The sequence below is a fragment of the Chanos chanos genome, chromosome 11 (genome assembly GCF_902362185.1).
Source record: "Chanos chanos chromosome 11, fChaCha1.1, whole genome shotgun sequence".
In the NCBI taxonomy this organism is placed as follows: domain Eukaryota; kingdom Metazoa; phylum Chordata; class Actinopteri; order Gonorynchiformes; family Chanidae; genus Chanos; species Chanos chanos.
The window spans coordinates 18,051,056-18,068,552 of record NC_044505.1 but is presented as its reverse complement, the minus strand read 5'-3'; the positions used below and the strand labels follow the sequence as shown (position 1 = coordinate 18,068,552).

The following is a 17,497-nucleotide window of genomic DNA, read 5'->3' as shown; positions in this document are numbered from 1 at the left end:
TACAACTTGTATTTGTATTTATTTATGTATATGTTTATGTGAGATAGCAGAGATATTAGCTATTAGGATTTCTGGCCTTGATAGAGAGCAATGTTTAAGACTGAGGTTGCGTATATTTTCCGTCATTAACTGAATATTTTTAACAATGACGATAAAATCTGAAGGCCGTCAAAAGTAATGAGTAACACGCCCCACTTCAATCTCAGTAATTGTAACTACAAAGTAGTGGAATTACAGTAACGCATTACTCTGTAATGTGTTAAGTCCAACACTGGCCACGAGGGACAAAAACATACCTTGGATGTCGCAGGAACTTTGTTTCTGCCTGGTTTCGAACCAGGGACCTTTCGCGTGTGAGGCCAATCGTGATAACCACTACACTACAGAAACCCTTCCTTTATACACTGATTATGAAAGCAATTCAATATGAAGACATTTGAAAAATGTTTGAAAGGGACATGTGACAGTCAAAGGGTGAACCTCATCTCCTAATAATTAAACAATTTGAAGCACCAGGCCAGGATGTCCTATGGCAATGTGGATGGCTTGTCTCAGGTTTATACTTGTTGGTCAGGCCCCCATCCAAGGACAGTGACCGCTGGGTTGGAAGAACACCACCACCAAAAAAAGGCACGTGGCCTGTCACAACACCAAAAAAAGGCACATGATGTTTTAGCGGGAAATCCTTGGGAGGTACAGCTACTGGCTCATCAGGAGGCCCATCAAATCTCAGCCAAAAGAATGGGTCTTGGGGGGGAGTGAAGGAGAGACAACAAATGAAGCGGATGTGTCTTTCCTCCTCCACAGACTCAGATTAAGCTGCCTCCTGTCCAGAGTGCCACCTGCTGGTCAGTCCTGGGAAGTGCCCTTAACTGTCACCCTGGAGCCTCAGGTTCAAGACCTCATCTGACCCGTCAGGACAAGCACTGTTGTCTGCCATCTCTGGAGTCTATGTCCATCCTCAAAGACATAGCACTGCACTGAAGCCCACTGAGCACCATCACACCTCCAGGCATTTGGTGTGCATCACCCGAATGCGTTATCCCTTTCACCGTGTGTGAGAAAAAGTACTCTTCTCAGAGTTAAACAGCCGTTTGACTTGTGTCTCCTCATTTGCCCTTAAAAGAGAATTAAAAGAGACCGACCCCAACTTCAAGACAGCTTTATTTTTGTGTTGTTTCTGTTTTTTCAAACTCAAGCCAGTTTGTGTTGCTTCTGTTTTTTCAAACTCAAGCCATTTCCACACCCAGAGGGGGTGTGGAAATGGTTGGATGATACAGCACTGAGTACTAGGTAAGAGATCACTGAATTTAACTCTGGTCATGAGACAGTTATTGACTCTTAACCCTCACTCTATTGTTCTGTATGAGAAATACATTAAACAGACTGAATCTCTGTGTTATTTCAGGTACTGGTATGGGTGGAACCCTGATAGTGGTGGAACCGGGGCAAATGAGGACTGTGTTGTTGTTATTGAATCTGACGACTGGAAGAGCTGGAAAGATGCAGCATGTACCATGAAAACCAACTGGATTTGATTTGTGAGAAGAAAATATTAATGCAAAATTAGACTGTTCAAACACACAAAATCGTAAATCTTAAACAGTATCATAAAACATATTATTATCTGCAATTTCATGTTTTTTTTTTTCCTTCTACATCACAGATTAAATCACATACAGTAAAACAAGAGTTTTGTTATTGCTGTGGTGTTGTTGATGTATGATTCTCTTTTTTTTTTTTTTTGCTTTTTGTCTGAAATTATTGTCATAAAACTTAAGAATTATCATTAAACCTTTAAAAATGTATTTTTGTGAAATAAATTTTAATTGAACGTTTCACGTGATTATATTCCAATATTGATCATCCAGCCTATCTTATATTTTTGCGGTGACTGCGGGGACAAGAAAAGCTTTTTAATGTTGTTGTACGTTTTTCGCTTTACAGAGGGCCTCGCATGTACGTCGCATGTCACCGAGGGGAAGCCAGGCTTGGTTCACGCCCACTTAACCTCCTCTCACAATTTTTTTTCTCTCTTTTTTTTTTCTTAGAAAAATTAGCCAATCACTGTTGAGTGTTGCACTGCTCTGACTGGACTATGACAGAGAAGAAAAATGCCCAGTGGGGGGTGTGTAGAGGAAGCCCACAAATTTTTGGATTACATGAAAACATACAGTAATTTGTCAGTGGGCGGGCCAGGGAATTCAACCTGCCACTGTCTTCACCCCAATCAGATCAGAGATGTAAATCATGACCGTCTGACACGAGCAGCTAATAAACTGAATTTGAAGCAGAGCGTGAGTAATTGGTCAGAGATCATTGTAGTAGTAAGACATGGATGTTGACACTGCCATTTGAGCAACAACTTCATATTAAAGAGAAAGGGAGACCGACGCCAGATATTGCAAAAAAAAAAAAAAAAAAAAAACCAGCAATAAAGTAAGAACTTCTTCTACCCAACACTATGCTAAGACTGTGTTTCTATGAAACGTTATCACCGTAGTCTGATATTTACAGCACACTACCGACTGGTGCATGTCATTACCATGGCAACTGTTGCTGGGTTTCCTCTATCAAAACCCCCATGTGCTGCTACTGGCTAAGATGTTGGTCTGTTTGATGGCAATTATGAAACAGGGAGTTAAGCTGGATCTTAATCACTTCAGTAACATTATCACTCTCTGTATGTGTGCATCTTACTGTCAACGACCTCATTAGAACTGAAACCGGACTGTACCTTCCTCCATATATGGTCATCACAGTCTCTCCTCTGAGCCTCATCGACTTTTACGTTCTCACAGACGAGGTCGCCCAAAATACCCAAGTCCCGAGAACCCGAACACTAAAAGGACACACGCGTGTCATGTGCTAGACAAACTTACACTAAAAAAGAATAGAGGAAGTTCTATTCGAATTATCTGTGACAAACAGATTTTCACATTGCTCTTTAAATACTGAGAACTTTGATGGAATACATTAATTGTGTTTTTTCCTGCTTGTTCTTTTTTCTTTCTTTTTTTTTTTTTTGTTTCAATATTTATATGTATCTGATCATACCATACTGAGCTCGTTGCTTTATTAAAAGCAGCTATGGGGGTGGGGGTGGGGGGGGATGACTGCTTTACGGTCAACACTAAGGGTCAGGTCTGAGAAGACTGACCGCTGGAACTTCCTGTGGTTCACATGCCCTTCACCACGTATTGAGACATTGGCACTAAAAAGCAGAAGTCCGGGCACACGCAGCACACTGAGACGGAGACTGCAGTGTTAACTTGCTGTAACAGTGTGTGTTAGAGAATGGAGATGTCTGAGTGTATTTATAGTAAGGTAAAAAGTACTGAGAGAGGTGCACTGGACAGAGGAGAGACAGTGTGGACGACAGTGGAGGTTTATGAGAGTGCAGATGCTTTAAAATCCCTGGATGCCAGCACAGAGACAGAGGATGTTTCCACGAAGGGAAGCCCTGCAAAGTTACATCCAGGTACTGGGACAATCATGCTCGGGAGTACAGATATGTGTACAAAATCAGAGGGAAGAGATAGCAAGAGAGAAAGAGAGAGTGGTGAGAGAGACAAAGAGGGAACTGTATGAACACTGATTGTTTTCTTTGTGTGTGTTTGCTCACTCAGAAAGTGACAGATGCTACAGACTGACTGCAGTGTGTCTGGGGCTGCTGTGTGTTCTCCTGCTGGCTGTCATCATAGTGCTGAGTGTCTGGTACACTGCAGAGCGAGACCAGTTACAAACCAGTTATAATAACCTAACAATAGCTATAGAACAGTTACAAGCCAGTTACAACAGCTTAACTAAAGAGAATGATCAGTTCAAAAGTAACTGTGAGAAAGTGATTGTAGAGAAAGATCAGTTCAAAAGTAACTGTGAGAAAGTGATTGTAGAGAAAGATCAGTTAAAAATCAGCTTTGATAATCTGACCAGAGAGAGAAAGCAGTTAGAATCCAATTACAATAGCCTAACTGCAACGCTAGACCAGTTACAGAAAGAGAAAAAAGTGTACAAAAATGCACTCTCGGAACTAGGTGAGTGAACAGATTGATTTTTTGTTTTCAAAGAACACTCTTAAATTACAGCTGTTATGTGTTTGCTCTTAAATTTAGTTTCAGCTGTTCTGCGTTTGCTCTGAATTAAACTGTTAATTCATCTGTATTATGAATTAATCTCTGTTAAAGTGCACCTCTGAGTAAGTAAACCTGGCACAATGGGCATTCATGAGCATGCAATTTGCATAGTCTTTTCTGTTATATAATACGTTCTTAATATTTACTGATATTATTCAGTAACCACACTGACGTTAAAAACCATAAAGAGGAAACAGGGATGTGTATCATACTGATATCCATCTATGGTGTGTGTGTTCGAGAGAGATAGAGAGATGCATGTCATTATCTCTTTTTGCTTTGACCACATGAACAGATAGTCATGCTCTTCAAGGTTGGAGATATTTCAGTCACAGTCTGTATTACATCTCTACTGAAGAGAAGAGCTGGAGTGAGAGCAGACAGGACTGTACAGACAGAGGAGCAGACCTGGTCATCATAAACAGTGAAGAGGAACAGGTGAGAGGGAGACAGTGAGATGTTTGAAGATACATTTAAAATTTGAAATTCTAAGCAAAGTCAGTTTTTCAGTAGTACAAACTGCAATAGCAGATGCTATTAACCAGACTTGCTAATAAAGGCTATAGTGTGTTTTATGTGTGTGGGTGTTTATATGCTGGTGTGTGTGTCTGTGTGTGTGTGTGTGCAAACAAGTGTGTTCATGTTTATATGTGTCGCAGGAAGTGGCAGCCACAGAGAGATTGCACTGAAAAGTCAAACGTGTCAGTGATGATCTGCATCATTTTATTTTCTCGTTGGCAGGAGTTCATATCTACATTGGTCCATGGAAGCGTTTGGATTGGTCTGACCGACAGTGTAAAAGAAGGTGTGTGGAAATGGGTGGATGGTACAGCACTGAACTCTGGGTAAGAGATCACTGAATTTAACTCCGGTCATGAGACAGTTATTGACTCTTAACATTCAGTCCACTGTTCTGTATGAAAAATACCTAAAACGCACTGGTTTTTGGGTGGTTTTTTTTTCAGGTACAGGCATAAATGGCAGCCCAACGATCACTATGTAGATGAGGACTGTGCTGTTATTGCTAAGACACATGGCAGACACATGAGAAGCTGGGATGATGTTTCATGCGCTCATAGTAACAACTGGATTTGTGAGAAGAGAATTTTCTACTGAGATCCCAGTGATAAAGGCACCTTTCCTCTGTGTACAAGTACTATTTCTTTATATGGATTTGGACTCAGTGTTTGATGGCATGTTGTTTTGTCTTTCTTTCTTTCTTTTTGGTGGGGGGTTCAGATTTATTTCTTTATGTCATATACATCTTTGTGTCAGATACAGCTCTTAATCTCCCAATCTCCCAACTGAATCTCCAGGTGGATGGAGCACGGGTCTTGTGGTTAAACACGATGTTCACAGCAAGAATTAGTAAAAGCAAATTTTGAACCGAAAGTACAAAAATGGACAACATTTCATTACTATGGAAAATAAGGGCAGAATCCCTCTCTGGTAAAGTTGACATTATCAGTAATCAAAGATCCCCAAATTCACTTGGAATGGAAATCTAGCAAAGATTTAATGTTAATGTTAAATATTCATAAAACTCCTAAATGGATGACACGTAAAATATTGAAGAAGACCTACCCCATCTTAAAGACAGGTTTATGTATATTCATTTTTTTCTTCTTTCGGGGGAAATCAGTTCATATATTTTGGGTGTTGAATACTTTTATACCATAGCTATCTTGTCTTTTTAAGGATGCAATTAAAGCACGGCTGCTCTCTCATTACTGCCTGCCAGAAGAAATATATGACATTCTCAGCTGGATAATGTAGTTGATATTAAGAGTTGTAATTGATGGACAACCTCTATTTTGGACCTTCTTTACTGAAAAGAGTAAAATATTTATTATTGTCTCCTTGGCAAGGATGGTAGTATTTTATACATCATGGAACTTTGTAGAATAAATGTGAGATTACATGTATCGCGACTCAAAATAATCAATTAGCGGCTGCTGTCTTGTGGATTTGAAAAATTAAGATAAGGAATAAGAAGTCAGAGAAATTAAATGTATGCAAACCTTGTATTTAATCTCAAAAATGACTGTCTTCATGTGTGTCTATATCCACTTTGAATAGTACACTTAAATATGGGATAGGGTATCACCAGTAGTTGAGTAGCGGGTGTACAAGATGCTAAAACTTAATTGAGTAAGATACAACTCTAGGCCCAAACAAAACATTTGCTCATCATACCCCAAATTTAATAATTACAGAATCTTTTAAATACAAATTTAATTAACTGTTTACTCCTTTGGGGATTTTTTTTATGAAGTGATGTTAGACTAGTATGCTATTTTAAGACAGTTGTGTTGCACTTTAATTTGTAATGATCAAATTAGGTCATATTATTGATTTGAAGTATGGTGTTTTCAACTGGTATTATACTCAACACTCTCTACAAAGTGCAGACACATCAGCATGTAATCCCCGCCATCGTGAAGGATGTTGTGCTGTTTAGAGAAAAGCGACTGAAAGATGAACTGAAACTTCACATTTTCATAGACTCAACAGATTCAGTTGTTCCACACAAAGCATTCTTCACCATAGACTTACAGCAAAAACTCAGCGTCCCTCACACCTCTCCTGTGGGGAATGAAAAAAGAATGGAACCATTCTAATAATGATAAGGAGGTACCAAAGTACCACCTAGAAACAAATTTCTTTTACTCCTCCTTAGACATTAACACGGTATTCCACCGAACAGATGAACCCATCACTTACCTGTTGTTATGTATTACATCTATATTGTAAATGTAAAAAGACTTTTAAGGAAAAACATAGAAAATATGTCCAGAAAAATATATGTATCTATCTACAGATAAAAGGCTAATTATTTGCAACAAGGCCTACGAAGTTGTTACTGTCCTGTCATGTCACAGTTCTGCTTCATAGTATGACATGACTTGAACTATACATATACTAAGTGAATTAATGTCCTTTTTGAATGGCACAGTAGAATGACACCATCAGAATAGGAAATGAAATGAAAGTGCTTTATAAAACTTCCATTGGTTTTCTCTCAAACAAACAAACAAACAAATAATATATATATATATATATATATATATATATATATATACACTTTATCACTTTTTTATATGAAGATGCAGTTTCACAAGGATTTCAACATATTACAATACATTTCAGCAATATTTGTACTTATATTTTGAAAAGCGTGTATTTTTTTCTGAGTAGGCCTTGCCTCGTGGATGTCATGTCCACATACATTGGTATAATATTCAGCTGGGCCCTGTCCATCAGTAACTCAGTTGGTAGAGAGCTAGAAAGTAGAAATAAAAGTAGTTGTGCTTATGTAGTTGGTTCAAATCTGGCTCAGAGCAGTGTTTTTGTTTTTTTTTAAATTCAATTAAACATCATCAAAGCCATCTGAAATGGAAACATTTGACAGACATTTGAAACTGGGATACGAGGGCCAAAGGATGAATCTTCATTGCCTACTAATTTAAAAATTTGAGGCACCAGGCCAGGATGACCCATGGGAATGCAAATGGCTTGTCTCAAAGCTGTCGGTCAGGTCCACATTCACACACAGTGACCGCTGGAGTGAAAGAACACCATCAACAACAAAAGCACACGACCTGTCACAGCACCAAAACAAAGGCACATGTTGCTTTAGTGGGAAATTAGTGGGAAATGGGGGCACAGCTAGTGGCTCATCAGTCATATCCAAAGTCATATCCAAAAGAATGACTTTGATGTCTCGTGGATTTGCAAAATTAAGACAAGGAAAAATACAAAGAAGTTAGGTATATGCAAATGTTGTATTTAATCTCAAAAATGACTCATATTTTAGTGAGTGTGTGTGTGTGTGTGTGTGTGTCTGTGTGTGTCTGTGTGTGTCTGTGTGTGTGTGTCTAATTGAAGAAGACAAGTTTGTGTTCATTCGGTTTTAAATGTAGTGATGTGCAAGTCATTTAAAAAAAATTAAATCAATGGTTCTGACTGCATTTTGTGTTTTATCAAAAGTGAGGCCTTTTATATTGATGTAGTATTTTCATTTAAGTCTTAAATGGTTTTATCTGACACGATTAAAGGATAAAGGTTGGTTAAAGGCCCCCTGACTCAACTCATAACATCTATTCACCTTTGCCACTAGATGGGGTCCAAGGCCAGGATTAGTCTAAAGTGGGGTTGAGACAACGTCAAGACAGAGTGCCAATGAGATGGAGACCGAGACAAGTTCGACACAGAAATTTTTTTTTACAAAAATGAATAGGTTATTATTAGGTTGTGCTACAGACCAAGTAGCGTGTTTGGTGTTTGATGCAGAATAAAAGGTTGATGTTTACATGTTAATCTGCACCGTTTTGGATTGAAGAAGATCAGCACAGAGGCTGCCTAGATTGGTCTGACTGACCGAGATATAGAGGGGGTGTGGAAATGGGTGGACAATACAGCACTGACCACAGGGTAATAAAGTTCAAATTTGTGCATGAACCAGTTACTTACCCCTTTCCCCCAACCATTATTCTCTATGAGAAATACTTTCAATGCAATGATTTTCTGCCTTATTTATGGTTCTGGTTTGGAAAAAAACTCTTGATAGTATGTGTTCAAATTCAAGTTCAAGTTCAAGTTAACTGAGAGCTCAGTATCACTGTTTACAGTCTCAAAGGGCATTACATGCCCACAAGAAACAAAACAGCTCGGCATCCCCTGACTTAATCTTCACAGCGGGAAAGAGAAAACTCCCAAAAACCCCAGGTGTAACAGGGAAAAAAAATGATAGAAATTTTGAGAAGGACCACAGAGACAAGACACCTATTCGTAGCCAGAGAGATGTGCAGTAGGGGCCAACCCAGTGGGCAATGGCAAGTAATATAATCATGATGCAAAAGAAAACACACTAGCAGGCAAAATAAAGATAACGAAAGCAGGACGGGGGGATGACAATGATGAGGAGGCTGACAGGTAGGGATGAAGAGGACGGAAGGGGGCGGGGCACACCTGGGAGGAAGACAGCCACACTCACACAAGGCATTCATACTCAAGCATATGAGAAACACTCACACAGAAGATGAGGGAGGGAAGGAGGACATTAGTGGGGTGCTAGGACCTAATAAGCCAAGAAAGAATAAAGTGAATAAATTCAATGAACGCAGCAGAGCTAATGGCTGTGGAAGGCTCAGGAGTAGTAGGGCCATGCGGGGCCGGGGAACACAGGGCATGAGGACATTTATGCAGCGGGACATAGAGTTGACAGGTGCCCCATGACGGCCAAAGATGATAACGCAGTGCCGTCAGGGGCCACTAGTGCTGTTTTTTAAACATGTTGCTAGAAAAAAAAAAACACACCTATAAAGTGAACTGTGATTGAGCTGTTTCACTATCTCATCTCAAGACTGAAACATCATTCAGACGTCTTACGTCAGCGTAGACCCGGCGGGTGCCATTGGGATTCAGAACTATTATAGTATTCACTCAGTAATAAAAGGATTAGTCCATTACCCCCAGTTGTTTCAGTCTCTCCAGCCGTGGTGAGACAGGAGGTCCCTGGTGCTCAGTGGAGCTTTTGGTCAGTGGACTGTCTGGGGAGTGTGGGTTTTGTGTTTTATCAGTTGAGTCCTGTCAGGGGCGGCAGGAAAAAAAAGAAATCAGTTAATTTGTCTGTTTGTTCTTTTACTTGTTGTTTCTGGTGGTATAAAGGTTGCCTGTTGTTGAACATGGTGCGGGCTTCGACATCAGATGAGGTGTTTACCAAACCAGATACTTGAGCTAGGGCTTCCATTCACTTCTTGATGAGGCTAATGTGGTGAATCCATCTCTGTTTTTGTCTCTTGTGTTGGCTTAATGTGCAGTTAACCGACTCCACTCTGCCAAAGACTGACAACAATCAACAACCACAGGCTGATCCAGTCAGTTCTAGACCTGCTTGTACAACGTGTTGGGCCTGTATAATCTCTCACAACACAGACATTTAATTAGGTTATTAGGTCTTGTGCCTCCTGCATGTGTTTCACAAGGGAGAGTTGTGGAGGCAATTGTCTTTGGTTTAAATGTATGTTACCATGTAACATGACCACATGACACTTAAACTGCAGTATAGTCAATGTGAATTGCTGTTTTTACACCTAGTGTGACACCAGCACTACTAGAGTCTGCATTCGAAAAAAAAAAAAAAACTTGGCCTTTGTCTTCAACTTCAAAACTCCACCACAGCAAGACCCTCTCAGCCTAGAGGGTCCTCAGTGCCTTGCTGTGTCACCAGTGTCTTGTTAACGTCCTGATGCTACTATCAGAGCAGTACAAAACCTGGATCATTTCAGTGCAAAAGAACACACAGAAATTTTGGACTAGAGTGCAAATAAAAATACAAAGACGCAGTCTCTCATCATACAGTGATCTTACCCAGTACTGCCACTGCTTGGCTGTGCAGAACTTTTCATTTTTAAAATAGAGTCACTCTATTTTATATGTCACAAGAAATTCACATAGATTCCGCTGTACTCACATGTTGTCTATTTTCTCTCCTTTTCCTAAATAATATCATCATGAAATGAGCAGAGTTTCCTCTAGGCCTCAGTGTTTCTGATGTCCATGCAGCACCACAGATACAGTCAAGCAATTCACACCCTGCTGACATTTTCACACCGATCAGGCTCTCTACGCTCCATAAACACAGCAAAGTCCCATCAGTTCACAACAGCTCTGAAAACTGTGAAACACACCCTGAGAACAGACTCAGTCTAATGAAACCATGTCAGACAGACAGACACACTGGTGTAAGGGTCAGTCACATTTAACAGAGGTCAGTTGAGTTTTGTCCGTATGAGTCTCTGGTTTTGGATCTGTGAAAAGACAACTTTTTACTTCTGATTATTTCACCTTCCTCAGCCATACGTGATCTGTATTTTTATGTTTATTTGGATTTGGTGTTTGACGGCAAGTATATGTATCGTTGAAGTGTGAGGCCTCATGTCATTACTAACAGAATGGAGAGAGGAGGAGGGAGAGAGAGAGAGAAAGAGAGAGGGGGGAGAGCGAGAGCATGTTTGTATGTATAAGTGACAGTGTATATCTGAGATACCACAGAACGGCTAAGGTATGTCTGAGGTCTGATGGAGGAGAGAGATAAAAAATGAACATAATTCATTCATTAAAAAGGGTATGACACGATATTTTATAACTGTAATCTTTTATTACACTTATACTGAAGCTGACAGATACACATGAAAAAAACCCAAAATAAAAACAGATGTCATAAAGACTATATTGGCAATGACAAATTCATGTTCAGAGTAAGAAACTTAAACTTAAAGTCGCCATCATTTCTTAGAGATTGCAGGACTTAGTTACGTCTTCCAAAGCCACACTATCTTTGATAAACTACTCGACCTGATTCCATGTGAAAGTCTGACCTGCAGGCCAACATATCTATCTATATTTAAAAACCATAGCTATGCTATAAACTTAACACTACATAATCTTAATATGCTGCGGCCAGTCTGAAGTCTGTGACTTCCTGAGGGGGTGAACAGAGAGACTTTATCTCTGTGCCCTCTTGTTTTCATATAGACGCTAACAGATTCAAACCACTTTCAGAGCCGCATGAAGAAAAGTGACGTTAACCCAAAAGAACCAAACGGGACTAAAGTAAATTCTAAAATTTAAATTCTAAATGAGCAACGTTAAAGATAAGGAGCTAATCCGTGGGCAAAAGTGGGATTTTGAATAGGATCATCTGTATAGCTCACCCTGGTTACACTACACTGTGATCATTGCTTTAAGAAATCATTTACGGAAACAAACAGATCTGTTGTTCACTCAGAATGAATCTAAAAAAGATGAGCGATTGGTATTTCCTGTGCTTCATGCTTTTCTCACCTCTTAAAGAGTCGGCTGCATGCAACACGATGACAGAAGTGCAGACGCACAGGGTGGACTCAGACACACAGACAGCTCAGTATTAACTAAGTATTAATTAAGTGTAATACTATATGTTAAAAAATGGAGATGCCTGAAAGAACTTGGAGACGGGAGATGATTTATGAGAACATACAGACTGTAAGAGCCACGGATGACAACACAAGGAGGGACAATGTCTCCGCCAAGAGAAATCCAATGATCCAACACACAGGTACCTTTAACACAAGACTGAAGCGTATCCATAAATATCCATATCAATATGCCTGATGAGCTTGAAGGCAGCAAATGATTTCATTTGCACAGAACAACAACTTTGGTAAACATAGAAAAAACAAAATAGTGTTCTCACTTGTCTGGTGTATATACACACATTGTTGGTGAACAGCTAAGGATCATGGCTCATCTGTTGCCATGTATGGTTTGTCTTAGTCTTACAGTTGTCTTAAAAATGACCAAAGGTCAGTTTCAGACTGCTGTTGGCGGGATATTTTTGGATGGTGGACCACTGTCAACCCCGCAGTGAAACTCATGTGTGTACAAACCCAGTACTGCTGCAGTGTGTGATACACTAATACCACCATGACACCCACTACCATGGTCACCACCATGTCAGTGTCACTGCTGGGTTGAGACTGGTCTGACATTCAAATAATATCTGGTCAACAGAAGTCCTGTGGTCAGACACTGACTACTGCTGAATGGGCTAGAGGGTAGCTGACAAATTGTGCATGGCAGTAGTTTATATGAGGTATATGAGGTATACCTCATAGTGGCCAGTGAGTGTAGGTCTAAGATAGTAGTTTTTGATAAAGTGGATTGACGGTGTATGTTCTACTGGGCACAGACACACAGAGACACACACACATGAACAATGACACACACTCTTCATTTATTGCTGTGGCCTTCACGGTTATCGGCTTGACATTTGACACTAGCAATTGAATTACTGGGCATTTGCGTTTGCTGGTCAAAATAATAAAAAGGCGCAGAGATGGTTTTTGGTAGTGCTCTTCTTTACTGACGCAAAATGATGGTACAAACGAAGAGGAAGAGGAAGAGGAAGAGGAAGAGGAACAGGAGAGGAGCCTCTCATTGCTCACAAGATGTTACTAAGACTGAGTCACGATGTTACCGACCAAAGAAAACAGTTTCTCGTGCAAAGATATACCCGTGCTCCACAAGGCTTTTTGACTTGTCTGCCATAGATAACAAACACCTCAGACTCACCCGAGGCTGGAGCAAGTGTAGTAACCCTCCAATTTATGTCAACTTGTGTGAATGACTATGTGGTTCTATGAATGGGAGGATGTGTAGCTGTTCATATATGGGAATCTGTCCGAGGCGTACATGCATGTGGATATGCGAACACATGTGTGAGGATATGCTTGTGTCTCTTATGACCTTAATACCACAGGAAACATTCTGTTAGGTCCCACAGAACAGAACCTCAATTTATTCAGAAGAGCTCCAATTTATTAATAACACACACACACACACACACACACACACACAAACACAAACATACAAACACACACACACACACACACACACACACATTTCTTTTAAAATATGTTTGCGTTCCTAATGCAAAATTTGCGCTAGTGTTCTACACAGGTATCATAATATAAAAAGAAGATAACATAAAAATCCAAATGTCTTGACTTTCCAGTTGTAAACAGGTGTGTATTTGTGACTCTTTATTCCCTGATGTTAACGAACAAAAAGGACTGTGAGCAAGCAAGAGAGCACCACCTAGTGGTAGCTGTGGCAACCTGCAATAGCAAGCAGTTTGTGAAGGTAAAAAAAATCTTCTTTGTGTCTGCTCATGTTCTCAGGAAGTGACAGATGCTACAGACTGGCTGCAGTGTGTCTGGGGCTGCTGTGTGCTCTCCTGCTGGCTGTCATCATAGTGCTGTGTGTCTGGTACACTGCAGAGAGAGACCAGTTAAAGGCCAGTAATCTTAATCTTTCCAAAGAGAGAAACCAGTTACAGACCAGTTATAACAACCTGACGGGAGATAGAGACCAGCTACAGATCAGTTACAACAACCTGACCAAGGAGAGAGACCAGCTACAGACCAATTACAACAACCTGACTAGTGAGAGAGACCAGCTCCGGACCAGTTATAATGACCTGACTAGGGAGAGAGACCAGATACAGATGGAGAGAGACAGACTTTCTACAATGAGTATGTAACACTGAACTTATATTTTATGGTTCTGTTCAAATATTTGGTATTGTTGGAGAACATTCTGAAGTGCATCATTATCCATAATCAGGGCCAGTGCCAGGGGAGAGGCAAAAAGGGGAGCTGCCCCCTCAGATAAAATGGTTGCCCCCTCAGTTTTAACTGTAGCCTTAGGCCGGGGCGATACAACGATGGCAATATGTACTGCGATAGACATTTCATCAACAGCAATAAGAAAACTGTTCGATAGAATGTTCAGTAGTTTCACTTGGTATTATCCCTTGGTAATGGAGCATGTTTCGAGTGACACGCAAATAGCCAATCATTTAACAGGTGTATTATTTGGTTGCAGCATCGACATGTGATACAACAGTAGAAACAGACGGTGAGGTTATTGTTGGTTAAAGGTGGTTAAATTCAGAAATTTGAGGGAATATTAGGGCCACATTGAGGAAGAAAAACATTTCTGACATTTCAAGAATAAGGTCGTAATATTACGAGAATAAAGTCACCATTTTACAAGAAAAAAGTTATAATTTTAGGCCACGTGTTATTTTAGAAGGTGAATATCAGATGAGCAGCCTGCTGCCTGCATTAAAATGAGGACATGGAGCATCTTGCAACGTTATACTTTAGTATAGGTTTCACAAATAACGAAATACTTACTCTTTTGGCACATCAGCATCACATTATCAGGACTTAGAAAAGATTGTGCAAGAATCTGTGTCTATTTCTGAAGGAGGAACCACATGGACTTGGAAAAAATTTTATCTTTTGTTGCGATTTTATTCTCGTAATATTGTAATTCTTTTTTGGGAAAATAAGACTTTATTTTCGTATTCTTACAACATTTTTCATGAAATTTTATGCCTTTATTCTTGTTAGATTACGACTTTACTCTCGTAGTATTATGACTTTTTTCTCAGTTACGACCTAAAGCTTATTCTTGAAATCTCAGATTTGTTTCCCTCAATGTAGCCCAATGCTCCATCGAACAAAAATAAAATGGTTAAATTCAACCTTTTTCTCCTAATAATTATTAAAATTAGGTCATTAAAAATTACCAGGAATTATCGATATAGACTGAAAGGAAATATTTTATCGTGATAAATTTTTCAGCTCATAATGTCATGTTTGCCTCCTTGCAAACTTCAAATGCCCCTTCAGTCATTGCACCCTGCAGCCGGCACTGTCCATAATTCATTGCAATATTATCAGTAATTTATTGTAATTTCCTTATGGTCTCCATGTAAAACTGTGTTTGAGGAACTGTATTTGTGTGGGTGTGTGTCATGTGTGTTTGGCTTTCTTGGAAAAACTATGAACAGTAGATCCACTGATAAATCAACTTTTTGTGACTTTTTGTAGCGTCAAAGCATCATACAGATGGACTGAATTACTACATTTCCACTGAGGAGAAAAGCTGGGATGAAAGCAGACAGGACTGCCAAAAGAGAGGGACAGACCTGGTGATCATAAACAGCAAAGAGGAACAGGTAAAGGCCTGGGGGGGGGGGGCTGAGGAAAGGAGAGAACAAAAGACTAATAATCAACGGCACTAATCTCTCATTCTGTATCATAACAACAGCAATTTCTCGCCTATCTGGCCGTTACAACCTGGATTGGTCTGACTGATAGAGACACTGAGGGTGTTTGGAAATGGGTGGATGGCACATCATTGAACACTGGGTAAGACAGCTGATTGTAATTGGAATTTAAGTAACTCTCCTACTACCCTCTTATTTTCATCACATACACTATTTTTATACTGCAGCCATAATATGAAAGCATTGGTATTTTAATCTGCAGTGGAAACTTTCTATGAGCTTTTAACATTTTGGTAATGTTGCCTGCCTAGTTTCTGCATTCTTTGTCGATTTAGTCACTAGGTTGTTGAATTGTTTCAGTGAGTTCTGTGACTGGCCAGTTTCTAAAATGTGTTTAAGATGGAACCCAATTGAGAGTTTGATGAACGTATACTTCCATTTTGTGTGTAGGTACTGGTGGCCTAATGAACCTAATGATCACAATGGAAATGAAGACTGTGCGGAAAGTGCACCATCAGAGGGAAAGCTGGAAAACTGGAACGATTTGTCATGCAACGAGAAACGCAACTATATCTGTGAAAAATGAACTTAGCATAGAGGCTGTCAACCATGAATGTTGCCATTTTATCACATTTTTTGTTACAAATATTTATTGTGTTTAATAATGCTTTTAACCTATCCTGAATGCTTTTAACCTTTCCTGACAAAATGAAATAGCCTGAGAGCTACCGGTGTCAATTCATATCACTATTGAGTCAGTCAGACATTTGAAATGACATTTGAAATTGGATGTGAGGGTCTTCATCAGCATCTTCATCTCCTATCAACTTTAATATTTCAGATTTTCAGATGAGCCTAAGGCGTTCCCAGGCCAGCCGAGATATATAATTCTCTCAAGGTGTCCTGGGTCTGCCGCGGGGTCTCCTCCCAGTTGGCTGTGCCCAGAACACCTCCACAGGGAGGCGCCCAGGAGGCATCCTGATTAGGTGCCCGAACCACCTCAACTGGCTCCTGTCAATGCAGAGGAGCAGTGGCTCTACTCCGAGCTCCTCCTTGGTGTCTGAGCTCCTCACCCTATCCCTAAGGGTGCGCCCAGCCACCCTGCCGAGGAAGCTCATTTCCACTGCTTGTATCCACGATCTCATTCTTTCGGTCACTACCCAGAGCTTGTGACCATAGGTGAGGGTTGGAACAAAGATCAACTGGTAAATTGAGAGACTTGCCTCCTGACTCAACTCTTTCTTCACCACAATGATCTGGTACAATGACCCCATGACTGCCGCCGCCGCCCCGATCCGCCTGTTGATCTCCCGCTCCATTTTACCCTCACTCGTGAACAAGACTCCACTTGAGGCAGTAACTCAGTGCCAACTCAGGGGGGGCAAGCCACCTTGATAATTGGAGCACACTCTCCAGTCCCCCTTTTTAAAAATCTGGCCACAGCTCAAAACTGCCGCTTCAACAATGGTGGCTCTGAACAGGGTCCATTCGGATTCCATGTCCCCAACCTCCCTTGGGATCAGGGAGAAGCTCCTCCAGAGGTGTGAGTTGGAGATCTTCTGGACAGGGTCCTCAGCCAGCCATTCCCAGCTCACCCTCACTATGCGCTTGGGTTACCAGGTCTGTCCGGCAGCCTCCCCCACCATCTGATCCAACTCACCACCAGGTTGTGATCAGTTGACAGCTCTGCCCCTCTCTTCGTCCGAGTGTCCAGGATGTATAGCCACAGTTCTGA

General features: G+C 40.5%; 1 protein-coding gene and 1 non-coding gene across 2 annotated transcripts in view; one reads left to right on the top strand and one right to left on the bottom strand.

The window, feature by feature from the left end:
* Positions 1 to 16,348, top strand: part of LOC115823756 (C-type lectin domain family 4 member E-like) — a 27,583-nt gene extending 11,235 nt beyond the window's left edge. Inside the window, exon 4 of the mRNA XM_030787785.1 lies at positions 16,213 to 16,348. Within this exon, the coding sequence (XP_030643645.1) occupies positions 16,213 to 16,348 (136 nt within the window). The remainder of the gene's footprint in view (positions 1 to 16,212) is intronic.
* trnav-cac (transfer RNA valine (anticodon CAC)) lies at positions 317 to 390 on the bottom strand. The gene has a single exon. It is a non-coding gene; the product is annotated as a tRNA-Val (tRNA).
* Positions 16,349 to 17,497: the final 1,149 nt, after the last annotated feature.